The sequence below is a fragment of the Ahaetulla prasina genome, chromosome 8, assembly GCF_028640845.1.
Source record: "Ahaetulla prasina isolate Xishuangbanna chromosome 8, ASM2864084v1, whole genome shotgun sequence".
Taxonomy (NCBI): Eukaryota; Metazoa; Chordata; class Lepidosauria; order Squamata; family Colubridae; genus Ahaetulla; species Ahaetulla prasina.
This window is the reverse complement of record NC_080546.1, coordinates 88,784,691-88,811,606: the sequence shown is the minus strand read 5'-3', so window position 1 is coordinate 88,811,606 and position 26,916 is coordinate 88,784,691. Positions and strand designations below refer to the sequence as shown.

General features: G+C 43.4%; 1 protein-coding gene across 11 annotated transcripts in view; it reads right to left on the bottom strand.

Annotated features, from left to right (window-relative positions):
- Positions 1-25,941, bottom strand: part of N4BP2 (NEDD4 binding protein 2) — a 42,627-nt gene extending 16,686 nt beyond the window's left edge. Inside the window, exons 1-11 of one of the 11 annotated variants that reach the window (XM_058192618.1) lie at positions 25,651-25,935; positions 22,522-22,763; positions 21,328-21,410; positions 19,697-20,017; positions 14,702-15,878; positions 10,132-10,259; positions 6,427-6,515; positions 5,243-5,319; positions 4,361-4,519; positions 1,031-3,234; positions 192-277 (exon numbers count right to left, since the gene is read on the bottom strand). In XM_058192618.1, coding sequence (XP_058048601.1) covers positions 192-277; positions 1,031-3,234; positions 4,361-4,519; positions 5,243-5,319; positions 6,427-6,515; positions 10,132-10,259; positions 14,702-15,878; positions 19,697-19,901 — 4,125 coding nt within the window. In that variant the 5' untranslated portion in view covers positions 19,902-20,017; positions 21,328-21,410; positions 22,522-22,763; positions 25,651-25,935. Of the gene's footprint in view, positions 1-191; positions 278-1,030; positions 3,235-4,360; positions 4,520-5,242; positions 5,320-6,426; positions 6,516-10,131; positions 10,260-14,701; positions 15,879-19,696; positions 20,018-21,327; positions 21,411-22,521; positions 22,764-22,921; positions 24,029-24,269; positions 24,352-25,650 lie in introns of those variants that run through there. The other 10 variants (XM_058192623.1, XM_058192617.1, XM_058192614.1 and 7 more) reach the window with 10 other exon arrangements.
- Between the last annotated feature and the right edge of the window lie 975 nt (positions 25,942-26,916).

Below are 26,916 nucleotides of genomic sequence, written 5' to 3'. Positions count from 1 at the left end.
CAGCTATACATATTTTTAAAGAAATGTGTTTGGACCAAGTGCAACATAATTGTTCTACAAATTATTGAAATGTCAATAATTTATAGAACAAGTTAAAAAAAATAAATATTCTGTAATATAATGCATGCCATGTAATATTCAGTCGTGAACAACAGTAAACCTATCTGCAGATTTAATTTAAGCCGACTAACCATAATAGATGCTTTCCATTTGTCATGAATTTCTCTGGCCAAATTCAGATCGATATGAACCACGTAGTCATCAGGAGTTAGTGATCCTTATGGAAGGAGGGGAAAAAAACGAGAGATAAAAGTCACATACAAATTTAAAGAGAATCTCATTCTATTGTACTGGTATTTAGTTAATGCTTTTTTTAAAAGACACTATTGAGCTTTCCTTCTTTTTTTTTTTTAAAATGTGCCATCTAAGTAATGTGCAAGCATAGAAATGTTATAACCTGGGAGTGTCCAACCTGGACAAATTTTAAGATCTGTGGACTTCAACTCCCAGAATTCCCCAGCCAGTCAGCCAAGACCAAAATCGTATTTACTTGTTTTTCAAATTTCTCTCTTGGCAGCTTGTATAGAAATGTTGATTAAGATGATAAAAGATGAAATCACTAATATTCGGGTAGCATTAGATCACCTACCCACTCTAGATTCTGGGCCCGTAATTGGAACAGATTTTGCCGTTATAAGATAAAATAACATTAAAGCTTTTACTACAAGTAAGTAATTAGTTGTACAAAAATGATTTACTACAGTCTCCCCATAAATTAGCAGCTAGCTAGCCACAGAACAAAAAAATGTCAAACCCATGTAGCAGGCCAAAAATAAACTATGAATTATGAACAATGACCCAAAGTGGCTTAATTCATTATGTATTATTGCCTAATCTATACCAACTTCTATTATTTAACCTCTTCAGTTCTTTTAACTGTTAAGATCTGCTAGGTATATACAATCATCAGTTCCCAGTTCAGAATCAATTTACTCTTGTATTTAGGTGAAATAGTCACTGATGTTATTACCTGCATCAACTCCAACCGGTCCAAATATTTCACTTAACTGCATGGCTAATTCTGGGGCCAAGACCAGTTCGAGACAATCTATGGTCACGGACCTTGAATGAGATACGGAGTTCTGCAACTTGATTGTCCCGTTGTCTTGATCAAATATGTTCTTTTCACTTTGTGTCGGAACCACAATGCCGGGTTTACAATCCGTTTTTCTGCACGGCTCAAATTTCTGGCTTTCTGCACTGCACAAATCGGTTGCTTCCATCAGCTTCAAATCTGAGGTCTCTTCTGAAAACGGTCCCTCCTGAAAGTTTGCTCCAAGCTGGGCCTCTTCCACATCACAGGTGGCTTTCAAAGGGATGTCACCATCGTCGGGAACGGCGACATCCATTTCATGAACCGAGGATGTCCTTCGCGCCTCGTTCTCGGATAGTGCTCTAGAAATTCCCTGTTTCGTTTGCACGTCCAAAGGACCTACCTCCAGATCTGATGGGTCTACGACATGGTCTCCTGCAGCAGGTAACAGATGAATTTTGTTTTCTCCTGAAGAACATACGCCGTGTCCTACAGGAAGGCCAGAAAGGTTTTCACTGTCATTGCCAAGGGGAACTTTCGTTATTTTGGATCTGTGAATAATCTTCGAAATTGCAGTCGCTTGAGTAATTGCCACAGAACCCGCCAATCTGTCTTCAGGCACAGGGTGTCTCTTCGAAGGAAGAGACACGTCAGGGAGCCGAACCTCTGCTTCCTGCAGGTCTCCGACGTCGTCTTCTTTGCAGAGCTTCTCGGCGGAGTCTAACAGGAGCCCCGTGGCCCAATCCATATCTCGGTTACATCGTTCATACAGATCTTTGATGGCATCGAACGAAAGCGACCCAAAGAGTTTACACAAAATATTGAGGTTCTCCGTTTCATCGACCCTCACCAGCTCCTTTTCTTCTACATAGGTGCTTCTCTCATAGGTGACTTTGTAGGGTATTTTTTCCGGGCAACCTGGAATGGCTTCAACCTTTTTGGGTACGAATCCGTCGAGTCTGCCGTGCAGTACTTTTGTATCTTCTGAAAAGACAATCTCTCTCTCCAGTCTCCACAGAAGGGCAAAATCTCGTGGTTCTGTCTGTGAAGATTTGGTAGCCTGGGACACCACACATCGGTTGGGTTTTTCTTCGATCCAAGTGCACAGAGACAGGGGTTCCTCTGGTTTGCTGAGGGCCGAATTGTTGGTAAACGTCAAAGCCAATTTATGATGCTTTCTTGTTCTTTTATTTAGCACCGGCTTTTTCTCACTCAGAGGCTCAGAAGCTGCGATTTCAGACCCTTGAAAGCGTTCCTCTTTCGAAGAGGCCCCCTGCTCTTCCACAACGGCAGATGTTTCATTGGGCTGAGATGCTGCAGTCCCATCACCGATGCTGACATCATCTTCACCGTTTCCTAATCCATCTGACTCGCTAATGTCTCGCTTGGTTATTCTTTTCATCTTGTGTTGTCTCTGCTGTAAAGTTTGGACCGGCCAGTCTCCTACCATCAGCAATTCTGTCGTATGGACTTCCGTACCAACCTCAGGTATTGACATAGAAGGAAGGCTACAGCTGCTTTCTTCACATTTGTCTTCACGCCGATCTTCAGAAAGTGGCAGGTCCTGAAGACTGTCTATCAAATCCAATGTTTTATCTTCACTTGTATTCCTTAACGGATCAAGAGTAGATGTCGGCGCACTTAAATCTCCTTTGTCCTTCCTGGCATGTTTTTCTAATCTTTTAATTCTTTTCACCCTTTGACCCAAAGTTTGTTCTACTGGCCAGTCTCCCACAAAGTTTAACATTCTGGGTTTTACTGAGCTGTCAGAATTTAGATCTCCATCTTTATTTTGTGTCTCTCTGAATTCTGGCTCCATAATTTCATGATATGCAGTTGCTTCAATCTGAAGTTTCAACGCCCCATTATTGCATGACAGAGTATTTTCACCGGAATCCGAGATTGGTCTCAACTCTGTTTCAAGAAGGGATTCCATTTTGATCCCTGCTGGTAACACAGCAGGGTCCAAGCAATCTATTCTACATTCAGAACTGGATTCTCGTAAATCATGTCCGGTGCTTTTGTTTTCATTTTGAAGCCTCTGATCTTCTACCGTAACTTCTTCTAAAGTAGCTTTTTCATTTGGATTTAATTCTACGCTTTTCAAAGAGGAGGCAAAATATTCTTTCTGTTCTTCTTTCCTACAAGACAAATATATTTATACATATATTAAGTTTACTTCTGCCAAAACATTTTAGGACATTACCTAAAACGGCATAAGTAGAGCGAAGGAAGAAGATAAAGTGTGTTAAAGGACTGGCTGCTCAAAACTATTGTCCTTGGACAAAAGAGGATTTTTGTTGAAATGAAGACTGGATGCTTAAGGAATCGCTTAAGAGAGAGAGAGGGGGGGGGGTATGTTTTTTTCTCTTAACATTTCATTATGACTCTAAAACCAAATAAAAGATACTGCATTTGCTCTGAACTGGTGGACAAAAAAACCCCCAAAGTATCAATAGAATGATACGACTAATTCAGTAGAAATAGTCGTATCTTTATATTATCTACTGAAATAAATAGGGAGCTCTACAAAGATGAAGACATTCACATTAGCATTATGCATGCTATTCTGTTTTGTTTTGTTTTCTTATTAAAATCTTTCACCGGGTACGGAGATGGTCTACAATTATCTTGACAGACCAATATACGTTTCCTGCTATGCTAGTGTAGCAAACCAGCTTGAGCTCCGTTTTGCTATTGGAAAAGCGCAACGGCAAATCGCCAGGAAACACGAAATATCAAGGCAAATTATGTCACGTCTATTTTTTATTGGTTTTATTGAAACTGTTCGGAGAATGGCCCGCCTAAGGAACTCTCACGGATTGTCCTCACACAGCCTGATATTCTAGCACAGGAGTGACAAACTCGATGTCATTGTTGGCCGCATCAGGGTTGTGTTTGACCTCGGGGGGCATGGCCAGGATGGGCACGGCCAGCTCAACGCCACTTGTTTCGGGATGCCCGTGGAGGCCTGAGCGCACAGCCCTCCCGAGCTCCGTTTTCGCTGGCAGAGGCACTGCGGGCTGCTCCTTTGCTGTTTCTAAGCACCCCACAGCCCAGATCTGACCCAGGGCCTTAAGTTTGACACCCCTGTTCTACCATGAAGGCTAGATGCTGTGCACCAAATACTATTGTCTTCTATCACTCTTGACGCGACCCAGTTGGCTCATGGAACGTCTTCAAGAAAAACGATCCACGTCCAAGAGGACCCCGCAATAAGCTTCGTACGTTAAAACAGCACGCTTAGAACACCTGTAGACAGTTTACCCCTGCCTTTTTTCGCGATGAAGGACTTCACCACAGATTTCGCGCGTCCTCATGTCATCTGAGATTGAAGAATTCAAAATTGAATTAGCGGTCAGGCAATGTTCATATCGTTCCAACATTCTTTTGATCTTTTCTTTAGATACGCCATGAACATTTCGCCTAAATATCGGAAAGAACAAAACACTTGATAGGCCACCACCACAAAACAGGCAGGATGCATGCATAGTTGAGAGAATGTTTTTAAAAATGAATGACAAATTAAAAATTTAAAAATTTACTGTTCCACGCCGATCTGCAGCTCGCGAACATTACCTAATTCTTCTCATACTCTAAACAAGGGATTTTTCCTTAAAGACTTAGGTAGATGACTTCCAAAGCCCTTCCAAAATTGCAGGGTATTGTAATTCTTTTTTTTTTTTTACATACCATAAGTAGCCTATTTATTGACTTATTTTAAAGGTGAAAAGAAAAGGACAGCTCAAAACCATCATGTTTTATATCAGTGAGGAAACAATTAGTGCAAAAGAAGACTAGCTGTCCTCAAATTTTGTTAATGTCAACTTAAAAATATTTATATACCCTTGACGCTGTTTAAATGAATGCCTTCACTCGAAGGAAGGTGGTATTTCTGAGGTAAAAACAAGTATTCAGAAAATAAAACTGCCATTCCTAAGTATTCCATGAAATCGTATAAACACCAATAAAATCTAAAGAAAAAAAAATCAATAGCACTGCAGAAATATAGATAATTTGAAGGCAGGCTGAGTAGACGCTTTCTGCAAGCAAGTGAATTGATTCCTAACTGAGATATGTTTATTATTTATTTCTCATTGATGTTACACAGTAATGTTGTTACAGAATTACTACAGTTGCTATTATTACCTTTCCAATTCCTTTGGTTTAAACTTCCACCAAGTATCCGGCTCACGAAATATAACTTTGTATTTGTGTTGCTGTGACTGAAGAAAAAACGTAAAAATAAAAATTTAAAAAATAAAAATCACCATTCTAGCTTATTTTGTAATAGCTTTGTACTATATAGTATCAATTTTGTTAACTCTCAAGACTTTTTTCCGCTATGTATTCAATATGGACCGTGATTAATATATATGTTTATATTTACCAGGGATTTCCTAGCTTAGCAACTTTGAGACTTGTGGACTTCAACTCCCAGAATTCCCCAGCCAACACGGCTGGCTGAAGAATTCTGGGAGTTGAAGTCCACAAGTCTTAAAGTTATCAAGTTTGGAGACCTCTGTATAATATATTAATATTAATATATTAGTATTAGTATATTATACATACATAATATATATATGTATATATGTATGTGTGTGTGTGTTTGTGTATATATCTCACATGTATATGTATGTACATGTATAGGTATGGGTGTGTGTGTACACATACACAAACACACTTTTGAAAACGGGAATCAGAATTTCATTTTTTAATGTGGGCTAGCGTGTTCACAGAAAAAAGTGACAATAAAGCTTAGCTCATCCTCATCTTCTAACAAATGAACAGCTAAATATTACCAAACTAGGTAACATTGTCAGTGCTAGAAGGGAGTGAGGTTTGTGAAATGTAGTAGTAGAACTATGATGTAGGGTTCTTGGTGCTCTCTGACCTCAGTTATTTCTTGCAGACGTTTCATGACCCAACTAAGTAACGTCATCAGTGCTAGAAGGGAGTGGAGATTTGGTACAGGGATTTTAATGTAGCATCTAATACTGATGATGTTACCTAGTTTGGTAATGAAATGTCTGCCAGAAAACCACCAAGCTCAGAAAACACCAAGGACTCCATAATGTTACATTATTGGTGTACCTACAGGATATAGTAAAAAAATTCCAAATGGCAGCCATAAATTCACAATAAAAGCTCTACTTGATTTTTTTTTATGTGGAGATTGTTTGTGCGGACCAACAATGGCCCTATTATGGCCACCATCTTGATTTTTTTAAAACCACACCCTCTGAAGCACGCTGCTATGTACCACCCACCCATTTATCTACAAATAAAACAATATTCAACATAAGAACACTAAAAAAATATGGAATACTGACCAAAGCAATGTAAGGCTTCATTTCCCAAGCCTGTGTGTTTGTATTGTCTATGATTATAGGAGTGATCCTTTTCTCAAAGGCTTCTTTGGCTGACAAATAAATTGAGAGGGAAAAAAAACAACTAATTGTTAACTAACCAACAATTTCTATTACCATTACTTAATAGAAAATAAAAGTTGTTATGATGTTCTTCTCTGATAATCTGTTTTGAATTCTCCAACTTCTCTGTTTTTGAAGTAATTGCAGTGATTCCAAATGTAGGCAAAAGGGGTGAAAAGAACCCAAATGTATAACATAATTCGTAATGCACACGGCTATAACACTGTACATGTTGAACTAAAACTTTAAAAAGAAACTCTAGCTCTCTCAAGCAACACTTCTTTTATTTATTTCATAAATGTATGGGTAGCCTATCTCGAATACATGTATAAAACCAACAAAAATGACGCAGAGTTAGCATCCAAGAAGACTCGCAGCCAAGACAAGTCATAAACTTGGCTTGAGGGCAAAGCCAGGTTTTTTGTGTGCCTTGTGAAAGGCCAGCAGGGTTAGGACAAGTCTAATTTGGGGTAGGTTGTGGAATAAGGTTCCAGAAGGCTGGGTGCCATGGGAAAAGATTCCTCAATTCCAACAGATGACACTCTGCAGGGTCCCTTGTACTGAGCTTGGTGATTCTCTTACTGTTGTGCCTCGCCCGCCCTCCTCTCCTCAGCCGGGCCCCTCCCATCTCCTGCTATCTGAACCAGAGACTGATAGTGAAGAAGAATGGCCTGGCATGCCTCCAGCCCCCAGCCCTGGCACCATGCCCGGACAGACTGAGCAAACAAACCTCCCTACAGCGTGTGAGCACAAAGCCAGCTACGAGCTAGAATTGCCGGCAGCTGAGGACGAAAAGACACAGTGGACAGATCCCGCTTCCGGAGAATGGAAAGGCGACGTCAGCAAAAGGAAGGGAGGGGCAGGCCTGGATAAGTGCTGAGTCATGGAGCCACACCCCATGGCCTATATAAAGGATCTGCTTTTTGGCATTCTTTGAGTCAGGCAAAGTCTCATCTGGTTGCTGAAGTCACACCTTGGATTCCTGCCTGCCCTGAGAACTCTGACAGGAATTTGGCGAAGCTGCAGAGGCTTCGTGGCCACGCTTGATACAGACTTCCCGGACCCGGCCGTCAGAGGAGGAGTGGGACACAACATCTATAGATGTTTCTTTACTAAACTCCCATGTTTCTCCCAAATTAGACCCAGTCTTATTTTCTTTTGGGCTCAGAAATAAGCACAAGGGCTTATTTTTTGCGGGGGTGGGTTATCTTTTTTTTTTTGAGCTGCCCCTTGCGCCCCACACCGCCTTACGTAAGGTCCCCTGCAATCACACCATCCATGCCCCGACACCTGCCCGCTTTTTGGCTGGCAACGGGATATTGCTTGGCCTCCTGCTCCACTGCAGCCACGAGGAAGCAGAAGTGGGCCAGCGGTCACATGAGCTCCTGCTGTACATGGTTCTTGGTGCCGCCGCGAAACAGTTGTCGCGGCGTGCATGGACTGGCTGCGGGGGCCCTGAGGTAAGCCGGTCTGCACATGGGGCAGCTCCTCACCCCCCGTTGACTCAACTTGTGTTAGCAGCATCGCGAGCAACCAGATGGAATGAGCAGCCGGCTCCACAGGTACTTAAGTAGGGCTTATTTTGGGGGGTAGGGTTTATATTGGGTGTATGTGCGAAAGCATGTTAGGTCTCATTTTTTGGATAGGTCCGTGATGGCGAAGCTATGGCACGTGTGCCACAGGTGGCATGCGGAGCCATCTTTTGTGTCTGCGCCCCGAGCCAGGCCTCCTGCCAGAAAGTGATTTGGAAAGTGAGGGGGAAGGGTCGTCAGGACTTACCTCGGGAGCACCGGCTTCCCTGGCTCAGCTCCAGGAGCCAGAGGCAGGCCAGGTGGAGGAGATAACGAGGCCTCCATCCCCTGACTCTTCCCCCCCCAGGCCACGCCTCCAGACTCAGCTGATGGCAATCAGGCCTGGCTGGACCCTAGGTTTCGTAGGCAGGAGAGGTGGGAACAACAGAAGCAGGGGTGGGGCAGGCCTAGGAAGTGCTGAGTCATGGAGCCACACCCCACAGGATATAAAGGCAGCAAGAGCTGCTGTGCCTCTTCGTAGCAGGCAAATTAACTGCTTAACTAAGAGCTGAAGTTTGTTCCTGGGTGACTCATCGGCGTCGAGGGAGATAACAGAGACACTTGGCAGACGCTCGCTATTCTGCTGCCAGAGCTGATAGTGCCGGCTAATTAAGCCATCACTCGGACAGAGGCGAAGGAGGACAGAACACCATCTCTGCAGGCATGCGAGTCGACACACCCAGGTCAGCTCCAGCGCACATGCCCGCATACCTCCCGGCGGCCAGCTGATTTTTAGACCTCTGCCGGAAGACACGCGCGCATGCGCAGGGAGGTGCAACACCCCTCCTGTGCCCCATTTTTTGTTTCAGGAGGCTTCAGGGACTTCATGATCCTTTTGCTAGCACAAAAACAGGGCGTAAGGGGTGCAGTGCACCCCACCCCTCCGTTTTTGGTCCCAGGAGGTTTCAGGGAGGCCTGCTAGCCCAAAAACGGGTGGTGGTGGTGCGGTGTGCCCCTTCACCCCATTTTTGGTTCCAGGAGGCTTCAGGGAGGCCTGCTAGCAGAAAAATGGTTGCATGTGCGGGAGGAGTGCGGAGGGGTCGCACATGCATGTGCAGGGGGAATTGCATTATGGATGTGTCAGCACGCACACACGAGCTGTCATACGTGCACCTGCTCTTTTGGCACCCGAGGAAAAAAAGGTTCGCCATCACTGGAATAGGTCTTATTTTGGAGGAAACATGGTAGGTAACGACGTCAGTGCTCTTTTGCAGACAGGACCCTCCTCTCAGATCTGACAGAACTGGTAGACACCACCTTATGGGAGAGATGGTCTCATAAAGAAGTTTCCAAGGTGCTTTTTTCAAGAGGCAACTGGACTTTCTTTGGTTTTCTTTGAAGACGTTTCGTTCTCATTGAAGAAGCTTCAGCTCTGACTGGACGGTGGGGAATAGAAGGATTCACCATCCTGTCAAGAGCTGAAGAGGCTTCTTGGATGAGAAGCAAAACGTCTTCAAAGAAAAACAAGGAAGTCCAGTTGCCTCCTGAAAAAAGCACCTTTGGGACAACCATGACCTGGATGGCTGAGAATCCCCACAGACGTCCCATAAGTAACCAACCTCCTATCCACCCACCCCTGGCCATAATTACCCACTAGTTTGAATTCCACCCGGAAACATCCTGCTAACCAATGTAACTCCCGTGTCACATGTGCTGAATGACTGCCACTCATAATTGTTTGTAAGTCCATATCGTGCACCAACTGAAACTTCAAAATGCTCCTCAAGGGGCAGCTTTTCCTTACTTTAATATATCTGTTAGTTCAGTTCCGTATATGATTCATCGGGGATGGGTTTTTCAAGTGATTACGGGCACAGGGATAGAAAATGTGTCATTTTATCTAAAACGATCTAATTTTGCAGATGTTTTAATATGTGCCTAGTGCAAATGCAATTAACATCAATACCATCAGAAATATCCCTTTAGGACTAGCAGAACGTAGTCATTTTACCTTATTTTATTGATCAAATTTTATATTTGCGCTTCTAAAGCAAATTCTAAAGTAATTGCACGTTCGGCTGCATTGGGTTCTTACCACGTTTCCAATTCCACTCGTGCGCGTCTGCTAAAGAGTCAGCATCAAACTGGTACTGCCCGTTCTTTTGATAAAAATAGTCATCTGTGCTAAGGATGATCCCACAAGGGTTATCCTCAAGCAAAACCCTGTGAAAAATGATAAACACAGCTCTCATCTTTTTTTTTTTTCTTCCCCAACAAATTCTTCTGATCTTCTACAAATCACTGTGAAAAATAAACCTGGGCATCGCTCATCCCTGTGAGACTCACTATTCAGATCGTTCAGAAAATAGCTACAATAATCTGTGACAAGTCTTTTGATGTGATAAGAGAAGCCAGACGTTCACAGGCTGTCATGTACTGGGACTATATTGGCTGTAATTTATCGTTTATGTTATTTATTACATTTCTAACACTGCTCATCTCGCCTAAGTGATCGTGAGCGGTTTGCAATAAAAACACCTGCAAAAAACATGTGCTGGAATTTGTAGCATGTATAGACTACTGAAACAGCGACATCTACGCTGGCTTGGGCATGTCGTGAGAATGGCTGATGGTCGGATTCCGAAAGATCTCCTGTGTGGAGAATTAGTGTAGGGAAAGCGCCTTAGAGGGAGACCACAGCTGCGATATAAGGATATCTGCAAGAGGGACCTAAAGGCCCTGGGAATGGACGTGAACAACTAGGAAACCTTGACCTCCGATCGTTCAGCTTGGAGGCTAAAGACACAGCATGGCCTTCTCCAATTCGAAGAGACATTTGTTCGGCAGACTGAGGCAAAGAGGCAGTCCCGGAACCAGCGAAATCTGGGGGGCTGGGCAGGGGACCGAATGTATCTGCCCTCAGTATGGAAGGGATCGCCACTCTCGAATTGGGTCTTTTTAGCCACACAAGATGCTGTTTCCAGAGCACGAGACCATCGTCTTTTGAGACTGAAGGATGCCAACAGAAATAGAATTGGCTGTAATTTATAATTTATGTTATTTATTACATTTCTACACTGCCCATCTCGTTTAAGTGATTGTGAGCGGTTCACAATAAAAACACATGCAAAGTAGTATCAAGGAATAGAATAGAGTTGGAAGGGACCTTGGAGGTCTTCTAGTCCAACTCCCTGCTTGGGCATGGGAGGATAAATGGTTATCCAACCTCTTCTTAAAAACTTCCAGTGTTGGAGCATTCACAACTTCTGGAGGCAAGTCGTTCCACTGATTAATTGTTTTCACTGACAGGAAATTTTCTTCTTAGTTCTAGGTTGCTTCAGTGGTGAAATCTAAAAATTTTCGCTACCGGTTCTGTGGGCGTGGCATGGTGGTCATGTGACCGGGTGGGCGTGGCCAACTCGACGTCACTCACTGTTAGAGCCAGGAGCTGCACATTCTGAAGGACCTTCTGAAGTCCCCAACGCTTTGAGTTATCTCAACCCTTGAGATATTGGAAGACTGCTATCATCACCCCTAGCCCTTCTTTTCATCAAACTTGTTGTTTTTGTTAGTCGGGAAGTTGTGTCTGACCCATCATGACCCCATTGGCAACATTCCTCCAGGGTTAGGTTCCTTCCTGTCCTCTACCATCCCCTGGAGACCATTTAAGCTCACACCAACTGCTTTGGTGACTCCACCTCATCCAGCCACCTCGTTCTCTGTCGTCCCCTCCTTTTGCCCTCAATCTTTCTCAGCATTAGGCTCATCTCCAAGGAGTCCTTCCTTCTCATTAGGTGGCCAAAGTATTTGAGTTTCATCTTCAGGATCTGGCCTTCTAAAGAGCAGTCGGGGTTGATCTCCTCTAGGACTGATCTCCTCTAGGACTGAGCGGTTTGATCGCCTTGCAGTCCAAGGGACTCGCAGGAGTCTTCTCCAGCACTAGAGTTCAAAGGCCTCAATTCTTTGGCGCTCAGCCTTCCTTATGGTCTAACTTTCACAGCCATCCATTACAACTGAGAAAACCATCACCTTGGCTATACACATTTTTGTTGGCAGGGTGATGTCTCTGCTTTTTAGTATGCTGTCTAGATTTGCCATAGCTTTCTTCCCCAGGAGCAAGCGTCTTTTAATTTCTTGGCTGCAGTCCCCATCTGCGGTGATCTTGGAGCCAAGGAAAATAAAATGTCACCACCTCTATTTCTTCCCCATCTATTTGCCAGGAACTGAGGGGGCTGAGAGCCATGATCTTAGTTTTCTTAATGTTGAGTTTCAAGCCAACTTTTGCACTCTCCTCTTTCACCCGCATCAAGAGGCTCTTTAGCTCCTCTTCACTTTCTGCCATTAGAGTGGTATCATCTGCATATCCCAGGTTGTTGATATTTCTCCTGGCAATCTTAATTCCAACTTTTGATTCATCTCGCCCCGCCTTTCTCATGATGTGCTCTGCATATAAGTTAAATAGACGGGGCGACAGTAGACAGCCTTGCCAAACTCCTTTCTCAATTTTGAACCAATCATTGGTTCTGTTTCCAGTTCTCACTGTTGCTTTTGACCAGCATATAGATTTCTCAAGAGACAAATAAGATGGTCTGGTACACTCATCTCTTTAAGAACTTGCCACAATTTGTTATGATCCACACAATCAAAGGCTTTAGCATAGTCAATGAAGCAGATGATGTTTTTCTAGTTTTCATCAAACTAGACATACCCAGTTCCTGTATACCCAGTTCTTCATACGTTTTCGCCTCCAGCCCCCTAATCATCTTTGTTGCTCTTCTCTGCACCTTTTCTAGTCTCAACATCTTTTTTTACACCGTGGCGACCAAAACTGGAGGCAGTGTTCCAAGTGTGGCCTTTCCAAGACATTAGAAGTGGTATGAAGACTTCACGTCCCTCTGTTAATGAAATATCCAGAGACATGCATCTGCATATCAGGAGCATATTGAGGATACCTCATGGATGATCTCAGCCAGAAACTTTGTGTAGATGCTAATAAGGAGCAAGGACTGCCATGCAGCCCCCAACATCAGTGATGGGTTTCAATTTTTTTATACTACTGGTTCTGTGGGTGTGGCTTGGTGGGCGTGGCAGGAGAAGGATACTGTAAAATCTCCATTCCCACCCCACTCCAGGGAAAGGGTACTGCAAAATCCCCATTCCCTCCCAATCAGCTGGGACTTGAGAGGCAGAGAATAGATGGGGGCGGGGCCAGTCAGAATTTTTACTACCAATTCTCCAAGCTACTCAAAATTTCCGCCACCAGTTCTCCAGAACTGGTTAGAACCTGCTGAAACCCAACTCTGCCCCACACGCCGTGGGACTGACTGACATTGGTCCTGGACTAGACATAAATCAGCAAAATTTTGTGCCTCTCCCATTCGCTATCCAGGCCTGAAACCTACCCAAAAGGAGCCTAGGTATGACTAGGGGTTCCTCCATCCACTCTGGTGCTGCAGATATCCTGCGAACAACTCAGGGGTCACGCCTGGTTGTCATCATGTCACAGACAAACTAAAAGACCTCCTTCTTTGCAAACGATGGTCAGGAAATCCAGCAATAATTTTAAAATTGCATGCTTTGCGTTAACAGCCCAGGCTGATTCTGCCCACCGCCAGCAGTTCGATCCTAGCTGACTCACAAACTGAAGGGTTCTACATCGGCTTCTACCTCGAGTAAATGAATAGATAGAGCTACGAGTTGGTCTGCAATGCAGGTAGTTCTTGACTTGAGACCACACTTGGGCCCAATGTTAATATTGCGAAGCGAGACATTTGTTAAGTGAGTTTTGCCTGATTTTATGAAGCAAAACTCATAAAAACTTTCTTGTTACAGTTGTTGAGTGAATCGCTGTAGTTGTTAACTTATTAACATGGCTGTTAAGAGGATCTGGCTTCCCCGCTGATTTTGCTTGTCAGAAGGCTGCAAAAGGGGATTGCATGACCCTACGACACTGCAACCGTCATAAGTACAAGTCAGTTGCCAAGTGTCCAGATTTGGATAGCCATTGAACTTAGACTTATATACCGCTTCACAGTGTTTTACAGCCCACTATAAGCGGCTTATAGAGTCAGCCTCTTGCTCCCAGCAATCTGGGCCCTCATTTTACTGACCTCGGAAGGATGGAAAGTTGAGTCAACCTTGAGCCGGTCAGGATCAAACTGTTGGTAGTCAGCAGAATTAGCCTACAATATTGCATTCTAACCACTGGGAGGGAGGGAGAGAAGAAGGGCAATAGCACTTAGACTTATATACCGTTTCACAGTGTTTACAGTACTCTCTATGAGGTTTATAGCCTCTTGCCCCCAACAATCTGGGTCTTCATTTTACCAACCTTGGAAGGATGGAAGGCTGAGTCAACCAGGATCAAACTGCTGGCGGTGAGCAGAATCAGCCTGCAATATTGTATTCTAACCACTGTACCATCACAGCTCTTGATCACATGACCATGGAGAGACTGCAACCGTCGTGCGAAAAATGGTCATTATGTCACTTTTTCAGGTGCCCTTGTAACTTTGAACGGTCACTAAATGAACTGTTGTGGAGGAGTACCTGCATATGGTCGGAAGGGAATCTGGCTCACTGACAGAATTTAATGATGCGCCTGTGGGTGAGCAAGTAAAAGACAGCAACGTCCTATTTCTGACTCTTTTGTACGTAGGACCTACCTTGCCAAATAGGATTTCCCCGATCCCGGAAGCCCTCGAAGGAGAACCAGAACGTGACCTGCGAAGGTCTTCCTGTTCATTAGGTGACCACCAGGCAGTTGTTGGACTTGAGAAAAATGATGTCTTTGTCGCTCGTTTTTATTCCCACATTTCTTTGGCACAGGAGAGAGTCCCTCCCAGGATTGTGAAACTTCCGGAGAGCAAAATGTCTTTCCTCGACTCCTAAAATCCGAAGGTGGTCTCCATTTCCCAGGACTGATTGCGATGGGAGTCACAAAGCTATGATTTTTACACTGGGACTCAAAAGCTGGATAAAAATTAAGCTTCTGGGGGTATTTCTGAAAAAGAGAAAATGGTGAACTCCACGTGTGCCGAGAAGGATCGGTCTCCTTCATCATAGGTGCCGATTTCAAACCGGATCCTGCGCACAGGTCAGGGACGCAGAATTGTTTCAGATTATTATAGAGAGTCACGACGTTTCCTTGATCTTCAGCCGCCTGCGAAGAAGCATGAGAATTAGGAAAGGCGTTTGTCTCTATTTTTGCAAAAACCTGACGGTGTTGAGTGGTCAGGGTGCTCACTGCTGTAAAGTCAAATAAAACATTGTGCATTTGATTTGGCTCAGTGTAAGACTCTGCCTTGTCGGCTAACGTCACAATTTCCGAAACGGCACCACTGTCAAGGACAACTTCTGGCAAACTGTAATTCTCTGGGTTTGGGGTCAAAATATCCTTTGTCTCAATCTCTGATATGGATGTTGATTCAGCTGCCTCGTTATAACTTGGTTTCAATGCAGCGAACCAGTTTTCTATTGCTGTGGCATTGGATTTTAGACATAATTCAGTGCAATTTGAATTACTGTGGTCCTGAGCCTGAGTCAGGCTACCTAAGAGCCGATCATTTTCTGATTCCTTTGCTTCACTTTTTCGACTGCAGTCCTCAAGAGAGTTCTCTATCAAGAGCGCCAGCTCTTCAGATGACAAGGGCGGCTGTGATTCTTCGCCACCCTTCCCAACTGCGGTAGCATCGTTGCCCTCAAGTTCGCGAGTACCACAGCTCGAGTTATTTTCACCGACTAGCAATGCGGACAGGGAATCAAAACCTGAGACTTTCGATGAACATACTGTATCCTTGGCCGCTGTGGACAATTCCAGTAGATAATCCATTGTCTCTTCCACTAGTAAAAAAACAAAGAAAGGACACAATTACTTTACTAAACTTATTCCCCGTATTCTGCACACCAACTTCAGTAGCACTGCAGGAATAAATGAGGCAGTGAATTTTCATTTTGAAGATTACCTGAGTCTCCTCCATCTGTCTTGCAGCGACCTTTGCCCTCTCTTCAAAAAAAGACTGATTAAAGGACGTTCTTCCCAGATTCAGCTACCTAGGGGGCCAAAGAGCAGTGCCTTGAACTAACAGGGAGAACTGCAAGCAAGCATTTTTTTAAAAAAGAAATAATGCTCGATCTAAATATCGCGTCTACATTTAACCATGAATTTTGAGTGAGGGGCGCAAAACCATTTGTTAGGTGCAGCTTGAAAAGAAAATTGCAACTACCCATAGTTGTTTCCCAGAAAATAACACCCTTATATTTTTTTGTCTTATATTTTTTTGAACCCTGAAATAAGCGCTTGGCCTTATTGCCATGTGCTCAAAAGCCCGATTGGGCTTATTATCAGAGGATGTCTTATTTGGGGGGGAAACAGGGTATTATATTAAGTTAACGACTTGTCAAATATTCATGCATATTTAACGAATAAAGAAAAACTGAGAGAGCTAAAAAGTCTTTTTAACAAACAAAGCAAGGTAAATATAGAGCTGCAATACCCGGTGATCTTCCGGGTGCAATTCAAGGTATTGGTTACCAACTTTAAAGCGCTTCATGGCACGAGACCTGGTTATTTACGGGACTGCCTACTGCGACTGACGGCCTCCCAGCGACCAGTGCACTCCCACAGAGTGGGCCTCCTTGGGTACCATCGGCTAGACAATGTTGGCTGGCGACCCCCAGGGGGAGGGCCTTCTCTGTGGGGGCTCCAACCCTCTGGAACGAATTACCACCTGGTATTCGCCAACTCCCTGATCTCCGGACTTTCCGACGCGAGCTGAAAACATGGTTGTTTCATCGCGCAGGACTGGCCTAATAGTTTTAATTGGGAATTTTAAACGGGTTTTAAGGAGTAGCCTAAATTTAAATATTTCATTTTAAACTATTTTAATGTTTGTATATTGTTTTTTATATGGCTTTAAACCGCTCTGAGTCCTTCGGGAGAAGGGCGGTCTAGAAATTTAAATAAATAATAATAATAATAATAATACTTTTGCATTGCACTGAAAACCTTGTTTTATTGTAAACTGCCCAGAGTCATTCAGGTGAGATGGGCGATATAGAAATTTGATAGATAGATAAATAAATAGATGCATTAAAAATGTGGATTCTAAGATGTCTCTGGGAAGAGGTTTTTTTTTTTAAAAAAAAGTATATCTGGTTCCTTTAATTGTCATAAAAGGTAGAGATGGGTAAAAGTGAGATCAGACAAATTCACGAAGCCCTCAGAACCTGTTGCTATCCCAGCTGGATCTTGATCAAATCCAGAAAAAGAGCCTTCTCCACAACAGACAAAGAAAGAAGAGAACAACAAACGAAGCAACGTTGTCGTTCCATACGTTGTAGGAATATCTAAAAATCTCAGGAGGAGTTTCAACCAACACAACATGCATACACACTTTAAACCCAAGAATACGACTGATGGCACTTTTTATGTACACTGAGAGCGTATGCACCGAAGACAAATTCCTTGTGTATCGAATCACACTTGGCCAATAAAGAATTCCGTTCCGTTGTTCTATTCTATTCTGTTCTATTCTATTCTATTTTATGTGAATGCAATGTGATATATACAATGCAATGAGACACATGCAGATCCGTGCATTGGGGAAACAAAACAACCACTTCACAAGCGCATGGCACAATGTGGGGGATCAAAGCCATCAGGACAAGATTCAACGGTCCAGCTGCATTTGAAAGACAAAGGTCACTCTTTCAAAGACAGCAATAGATAGAGCGGACCAGTGGTTTGAAAGAGGAGTAAAAGAGACCATTTATGTTAGCACTGAGCAGCCCTCTCCCAGGGGTGGGGGGAGATAAGACACCCCCTATCTCCAGTCTACAAGGAACCCTTGCAACAGTTCCAAAAAGATTCCACACGCAATTGGGCACAAAGAAACCCCCAAGTAGCCTCAAGAGTTCTCAGGGGAAAGGCTAATAGTAAGATAACTGCAAAGAAATAGGATCCTTTCAACCCCACCGCCCACCCTCTCAGAGCTAAAGGCATATGTATGCCATATGCTAAATAAATAAATTCAGGTAATCCTCGACTTACAGCGGTGAGTCGTTCGTGACCGTTCAAAGTTACGACGGCACTGAAACAAGTGACTCATGACCATTTTTCACACTCGGGACCGTTGCCGCATCCCCCCCAGGACACGTGATCCAAATTCAGGCGCTTGGCAACTGACTCATATTTATGACAGGTTGCAGCATCCCGGGGTCATGTCATTTCCCCTTTGTGGCCAGATTCACTTAACCACCGTATTATTCATTTAACAGCCTCACTGATTCGTTTGGCAAATGCGGCAAGAAAGGTTGTGAAAGGTGTGTGTGTGTGTGTGTGGAAACTCACTTGACAAATGTCTTACTTAACAACAGAAATTTTGGGCTCGATTGTTGTCATAAGCCGAGGACTACCTGTATCTGCACGGTTGGAAGCTAAGCACCCTTTCCCCATCAACAAGCTCCTGAGGTCTCCTTGGGTTCAGTAACAGAGTTGGAAGGGACCTTGGAGGCCATCTAGTCCAACCTCCTGCTCACGCAGCAGCAGACCTGTACTAGGGATTCGAACCACCGAACTGCCGACCTTTCTGATCGACAAGCTCAGTGTCTTAGCCACTGAGCCACCTAATCAGGCTTAATTGGCTTGGCTTGGCTGAAACTTCAAAAGCAGAAGGCAAAAGGCAAATCAATGGAAAACTGCCAAAAAAACCACACAAAAAAACAACAACCCAAAGAGATCTGTGGGTCGAAGAGATCCCAGTGACTCAATGGAATACAGGTAGTCCTCGACGTACAACTGTTCCATGTAATGACCGTTCAAAGTTACAACAGCACTGAAAAAAAGTGACTCACGACTGTTTTACACAGTTACAACCTTTGCAGCATCTGCACAAACCTGCGATCAAAATTCAGGCGCTTGGCCACTGGCTCATACTTATGTCGGTTGCCGCGTCCCTGGGGTTACGGGATCCCCCTTTGCAACCTTCTCACAAGCAAAGTCCATGGAGAAGCCAAATTCGCTTAACAACCGGGTTGCTAACTTGATCAACTGCCGCGATTCGCTTAACAACGGTGGCAGGAAACGTCGCAAAATGGGGCAAAGCTCACTTAAAAAATTCTCACAGCAACATAAATTTCAGGCTCAATTGACTGACTGACTGACAGTTAGAACAATTAATCAGTGGAACGACTTGCCTGCAGAAGTTGTGAATGCTCCAACACTGGAAATTTTTAAGAAAATGTTGGATAACCATCTGACTGAGATGGTGTAGGGTTTCCTGCCTGGGCAGGGGGTTGGACTAGAAGGCCTCCAAGGTCCCTTCCAACTCTGTTATTATTATTATTAATTGTGGTCATTAAGTTGAGGACTACCTGTATTTCCTGGGGCTGGAATTGATCCCTACGACAAGTACAAATGTCAGCATCTTTTTTTTTTTTTAGATCGTTTATAACAGGGGTCTCCAACCTTGGCAACTTGAAGACTTGGGGACTTCAACTCCCAGAATTCCTCAGCAAAGCTGGCTGAGGAATTCTGGGAGTTGAAGTCCCCAAGTCTTCAAGTTGCCAAGGTTGGAGACCCCTGGTTTATAAAGTGCGTGGGAGGGAGGGAAATAAGACGGCTTTTGCTGTAGGAAAAGGACATAACAGACAGATGTTACCTTTGAAATCACATTCAGACAGCACCATGTAGATGACAGTCGGGTCCAGGTCCGAGAACATTTCGGAAAGTCCGCTGATGAGTTTTTCTTTATTGATCCCATGTAACGAAGCTGGTGAGGATGAGGCGTCGGTAGCAGATGCCGTCTCCGGGTTTGTATTTTTTCTCGATGGGCTCACGCCAAGGTTTTTCTTTTTCTTTGGCATTTTCTTTTTCAAAGTGCAATTGCCTTGGGAGTTATTCTACCCGCATGACGCTGCACATGTCAAGAATGAGACACGTTATCCTTTCGGGCCACATGTTTGGGGTCAAGAGCAGCAACCTAGAAGGGAGAGATGGAGTAAAGGATGTTAGAAGCTGCCTTTGAATCCTGAAGCCAAATTAAGCATTTTTCTCCCCTGGTGCTTTCTAGCAGACTCAAAAAGTGGAATTCTTTATGTTTTAAATTTAAAAAGTTTAATTAAAAAAGGAAAGGAAATATAAATACAGTATTAAAGCAAAAAAAAAAAGATTGGTTGAATATTCAAGCAGCAATTTTGTTTGAACCTAAAGTACTCAGAATAGAATAGAATAGAATAGAATAGAATAGAATAGAATAGAATAGAACTCTTTATTGGCCAACTGTGATTGGATATACAAGGAATTTGTCTTGGTACATATGCTCTCAGTGTATATAAAAGAAAAGATACTTTCATCAAAGTACACTTACAACACTTAATGATAGTCATAGGGTACAAAACATCTTTAAAAATCATATAACAATATGTAATGTTTACATATGAAATGTTTATTTTATTTATTTTTTATTTATTAAATTTTTATACCGCCCTTCTCCCGAAGGACTCAGGGCAGTGTACAGCCAAAATAAAACACAATATATATACAATTAAAATCAAAATTTAAAATAAAGCATATTACAAAAAGGCCAATGTTTAAGGTTGAAAGCAGGGTAAAATGCTGTGTATAACAAATTGAACAGATAAACATGATTTGACTCTTCTTTCTTCAATGGTACAATTAAGCCTTGGTATTACCAATACTGATTTTTTATTTATTGATTATTATATGCTGCCCATCTCCCAGTTCAGTAGAACCCTGGGCAGCTTACAATGTAATACTTTTGATATTATAGAATTCCATAAACAAAAATGCCTAGGTCTAAAAATCTAAATATAGCCAATATAGGAAAATAACACTAATTCAGGAATATGTTCTTACCAGCAGAACAAAAATCTATTACATGTTGCAAAACAAATACTGTGTAGGCAGTTAATTGGCAAGATGGTCTCTTAGGAAGGGCAGATTTATGTCAGGTGATATATTTCACATGATTTGAGTTCTAGGAAGAGTGGGGGAAGGGCAATTTGATGTAAAGGTAAAGGTTCCCTCACACATATGTGCTAGTCGTTCCTGACTCTAGGGGGCGGTGCTTCTCTCTGTTTCAAAGCCAAAGAGCCAGCGCTGTCCGAAGACGTCTCTGTGTTCATGTGGCCGGCATGACTCAACGCCAAAGGTGCACGGAATGCTATTCCCTTCCCCCCAAAGGTGGTCCCTATTTTTCTACTTGCATTTTTTGTACATGCTTTCGAACTGCTAGGTTGGCAGAAGCTAGGACAAGGAACAGGAGCTCACCCCGTTACGTGGCACTAGGGATTCGAACCGCTGAACTGCTGACTTTTCGATCGACAAGCTCAGCGTCTTAGCCACTGAGCTACCTTGGTGCAAAAGGATTTAAAAAATCAGAAAACGAAGTAACGTCACAGTAACAGCCACCATCCACCCAAATTGTAAAAGGACTCAAATCAACATAGCTGATAAGACAAGTTTAAAGTTATCATAGATATTACATGTAATAACATACAAGTCCTTAAAGCACATGTGATGAAAATTAAAAAACAGTGATTAATCCTTGTGCAAATTTAGATAGACCCCATTACAAAAGTTAAGACAACAATATAGTGGAACAAAATAATAGCTCTTATGTTGTCCTCCTATATAGGCAGTCCTCGAATTACGACCATAATTGGAACTAGAATTCCCACTGAGCGAAGTGGCTGCTGAGTCGTGTCTGATTTTACAACCACTGTTTTTGCCACGGTTGTAAAGCGAATCACTACAGTTGTTAAATTATGGGGTCTTTAAGCAAATCTGGCTCCCCCCCCCCACTGACTTTGCTTGTCAGAAGCCAGCTGGTCACAATCGCATGACCTAGGCCACTGCAAGTGGCTGAATTTGATCATGTGACCAAGGGCATGCTGTCATGGTCATAAATCAGTTTTTCAATTGCCGTTGTAACTTTGAAGAGTCACTAAACAAATGGTTTTCAGTCAAGGGCTCCTCCACCCGTCCACTTATCCCACAGGCTCTGTTCCTTCTGTATTATGATGGTGGGGAAAAAGACTGCAACATCAGCTTAATTAAAAGATGAAGTGAGATCAAGCGGCACCAGATAATTACGTTAAGACTCGTTTAGTTCTTGGCAAACACACGCATCTCATTTTGCTTAATGATTTTGCAACAGGAAAATCTGCACAAGGTTTTTTGGGTTAAGTATGTCAGACTTCTCCGTGAATTGTCACAGGGATGGGACGGGAAAAGCTAGATTTTTAAAATCCTCATCAGGGGTAGAACTAGATCTGGAAAATGATGCAACGGGCTTAATTTTGCTGTTCTCATTGAAAAAGATCCGAACGCAGTATAAGCATTCACAAAATAACTTCTTACTCATGTATTTCCCTCCCCACTTTTACTGAAATCACATCAGCATTTGTTCATGATTTCCTTCCTCAACAACAACAACAACAACAACAAAAGGTATATTCACACCTGCAATGCTGTTCTTTGCTCATTTTTTCCTCCGTTGTTCACTAGTTTTGGTTCCGTGCTTCTATTCACTCCTATGCGCCAATGATTTATTTCATGTATTCACAATTGAAATGCATAGATCTGAAGTGCTTCTCCCTAACAAATGATTTTGTGTATCTTTGTTTTTAGCTGTATTTGTTCATTTTTATGATGGATTGGTGTACAGTTAAGAAAAATCAATGTAGTTAAAAATTGGAGCGTTCCTGGAATTATAAAAATAACAAATCCATTAGGGTTTGATGGGAAGCACGTGCCAATTTTTGATAACATTAAAAAAATAATACAGGTAGTCCTTGACTAACGACAGTTCATTCAGTGACTGTTCAAAGTTACAACAGCATTGAAAAAAGTGATTTATTACCATTTTTCTCACTTATGACCGTTGCAGCATCCCCCATGGTCATACGATTTACATTTGGAGGCTTGGCAACTGGTTCATATTTATGACGGTTGCGGTGTCCCAAGGTCATGTGATTCCCTTTTGCGACCTCCTTAGAAGCAAAGTCAATAGGGGAGCCAGATTCACTTAGCAACCGTGTTACTAATTTAACGACTGCAGTGACTGACTTAACAAGGGTGGCAAGAAAGGTTGTAAAATGGGGCAAAACTCACTTAACAAATTTCTCACTTAACAACATAAATCCTGGGTTCAATTGTGGTCGTAAGTCGAGGACTACCTGTAAAGAGATTTCAAGTGCTATTACAAAGGTATTTTTTAAAATGATGTTTAATATGTTTCAGAAAAATTGCTCCTCCAGTTTCATTTCTTCTTCAAATATAGATAAAAAAGGACTGTCTCTCTGTCTCCCTTGAATTCAGTATGATTGTTTAAAGGATTTCAAAAAGAGTTGGTATTATAGCTCCAAAATATATGCCATTTGCCTAATAAGAAGGCAAACTTTTGCTTCAAATAATGTTAACTCTAGAGGCACTTACAATTCCTAGATAAACATTAATGGATAATTAAAGATTTATATATCATTTTTATTTTGGGTATTTGCTAAAGAAACCGCTGGTGTATATTCAGGAAAATTTGCTGGGCGTAAAATTTTTTTTTAAAGTATTTTATCTCTAAATATGTTGTACATATTCCTTTGAACAAGTCTTATATTCCAACTGCCTTAATATTTTAAACAGTGTGAATTAAAGAGAAACGCCCATATTGTTTGTTTACATCCAAGTAACCTTCAATTAACTCTTATCCACTGTTAATTTGCTCAACAGCCTTTGAGGCGTTTCGGGACCGGAAGAACAGAATTACTAAGAAATTAGACATAGTCTAATTTTAAAAACAGTGAGAAAAGCTCTTGTGTTTTTTTACACAATGCCCAGTTCTTTCTCATCATTTTCCAGGTTGACAGTAAGAAACAGGATGAAGTTTCTGATATTGAAAGTTTAAGCATGCAGCATACGTTGTTGACAATTGAGGCCATCTCCCTGAAACTGTTTTATTCGATATTAACTTTTTGGAGTGGGTGAGTGAACGCTCTTACTTTTAACTACAGGTAATCCTCGGCTTACGACCTCAACGGAGCCCAAATTTTCCCTTGTTAAGCGAGACAGTTGCTAAGTGAGTTTTGCTCCACTTTTCTTGCCACCGTTGATAAGCGAATTGCAGCAGCTGATAAGTTAGTAAACCTGGTTGTTAAAGTGAATCTGGCTCCCCACCCTCTTGACTTTTACTGGTTGCAAAAGGGGATCCACCTGACCTTGGGACACCGCAACGGTCGTAAGTATGAGTCCGTTGCCAAGCATCTTAATTTTGACCACACGACGCTGCAGATGTCACCACTGTGGAAAAAAAACAAAACAAAAAACAGGCAGTTCACTAAACCAGGGGTCTCCAACCTTGGCAGCTTTAAGCCTGGCGGACTTCAACTCCCAGAATCCCCCAGCCAGCAAAGCTGGCTGGGGGATTCTGGGAGTTGAAGTCCGCCAGGCTTAAAAGCTGCCAAGGTTGGAGACCCCTGCACTAAATCAACCGTTGTAAGTCGAGGACCATCCGTACCTTGGTTTCTCTTACTGTCCGCACACCCATCCACCCTAACCACGGACGGTCACTAAACGAATGGCCGTAAATCGAGGACCGCCTCTAATCATGGGGGTGGGAAGAGGGGGTGCGCAGATCGACCTTTCCCACAAAAGGGGGGAAAAGAGGGGACCCATTTTGGGGAAGGTGGGGGGGAGAGAGAAAGGAGATGGGTCGAAACTGGCGAGAGACCCATAAAAATAAATAAATAGATAGATAGATAGATAGATAGATAGATAGATAGATAGATAGATAGGAAGGAAGGAAGGAAGGAATGGGGGAGAGACCCATAAAAATAAATAGATAGATAGATAGATAGATAGATAGATAGATAGATATAAAGAAAGGAAGGAAGGAAGGGGGGAAGACCCATAAAAATAAATAGATAGATAGATAGATAGAAAGGAAGGAAGGAAGGAAGGGGGGAGAGACCCATAAAAATAGATAGATAGATAGATAGATAGATAGATAGATAGATAGATAGATAGATAGATAGATAGATAGATAGGAAGGAAGGAAGGAAGGAAGGAAGGGGGGAGAGACCCATAAAAATAAATAAATAGATAGATAGATAGATAGATAGATAGATATAAAGAAAGGAAGGAAGGAAGGGGGGAAGACCCATAAAAATAAATAGATAGATAGATAGATAGAAAGGAAGGAAGGAAGGAAGGAAGGAAGGGGGGAGAGACCCATAAAAATAAATAGATAGATAGATAGATAGGAAGGAAGGAAGGAAGGAAGGAAGGAAGGGGCGGCCTTAGGGCGCGGGACGGGGTGCGGAGTTGAAGTTGGTTAATCCTGAGGGGAGAGACGGGCCCTTCCCCACCTCGAGGGGCTTTCGGGGGGGGGGGGTTCAAGAGAGGGGTGGGGGTGTCTCGGCCCTTCCTTTCATGAGGCGGCTCGGCGTTTCGGGGCCTCCGCGGGGGTTGGGAGAAACCAGGCAAAACGGCCTCTTTTTTTTGGCGGGAAAAAGGCGCCGCCATTAAGGGGGGGGCGCCTAGTTTCCTTCCCTCCCTCAGTCCCCCGGGCCTTCTCTGAGGGCCGCGGCCTCCCCTTACCTCGCCGGCAGATCCGCCTCCTTCCGCAGGGCGGGCCAGGCCTCGACGGCGGCGGCGGCGGCGGCAGCCTTGGCGGCGCTTCCCGGCGGAGGAGGAGGAGGAGGAGGAGGAGCAGCCAGGGAGGCCCCAAGCGCGACGGCGAAGGAGGAGCTGCCGCCGCCGCCGCCTCCCTCGCGGCCTCTCCCTCCTCCCAGGCCCTCCGCTCGCTCCTAAGCAGGCAGGCGGGCCTGGCGAGGAGAAGGAAGCCGCCTCCGGGGATTCGCCTTTCGGGCTTCCAGCGAAGGGCAAGGAGGCCCGTGGGAGGGCGGAAAGAGAGAGCCGGCTTTCCGGGCTGCCTTCTTCGGGGTGTTTTGCAGGCCTGGATGCGGGAAGCCCGTAAAGGGAGAAGATGAAAGAGGCCGGGGGCTGGGAGGAGCGGTTCTGCTGCTGCTCGGGTGGTTTCCTTGAATTACCAGACTAGGCAACATCATCAAGGGAGAGGAGGGAGTGGGATTAGGGGAGAGGAGGAGGAGAAGAAAAGAGGAGGAGGTGAAGGAGAAGAACGGAAGAGAAAAGGAGGAGGAAGAGAAGAAAAGAGGAGGATAGAAGAAGAACTGAAGGAGAAGAACTGAAGAGAAAAGGAGAAGAAGAAGGAAGAGGAGGAGGAGAAGAAAAGAGGATAGAAGAACTGAAGAGAAAAGGAGAAGAAGGAAGAAGAGGAGGAGAAGAAAAGAGGAGGATGGAAGAAGGAGAAGAACTAAAGAAGAACTGAAAAGGAGAAGAAGGAAGAAGAGGAGGAGAAGAAAAGAGGAGGATGGAAGAAGGAGAACTAAAGAAGAACTGAAAAGGAGAAGAAGAAGGAAGAGGAGGAGAAGAATAGAATAGAATTTTATTGGCCAAGTGTGATTGGACACACAAGGAATTTGTCTTGGTGCATATGCTCTCAGTGTACATAAAAGAAAAAGAAAAGATACGTTCATCAAGGTACAACTGAAGAACTGAAGGAGAAGAACTGAAGAGAAAAGGAGAAGAAGAGGAGGAGAAGAAGAAAAGAGGATAGAGGGAGAACTGAAAAGGAGAAGGAGGAAGAGGAGGAGAAGAAAAGAGGATAGAAGAAGAACTGAAGGAGAAGAAGAAAGAAGAGGAGGAGGAGGAGAAAGGAGGATAGGAGAAGGAGAAGAACTGAAGAGAAAAGGAGAAGAAGGAAGAGGAGGAGGAGAAGAAAAGAGGATAGAAGAACTGAAGAGAAAAGGAGAAGAAGGAAGAAGAGGAGGAGAAGAAAAGAGG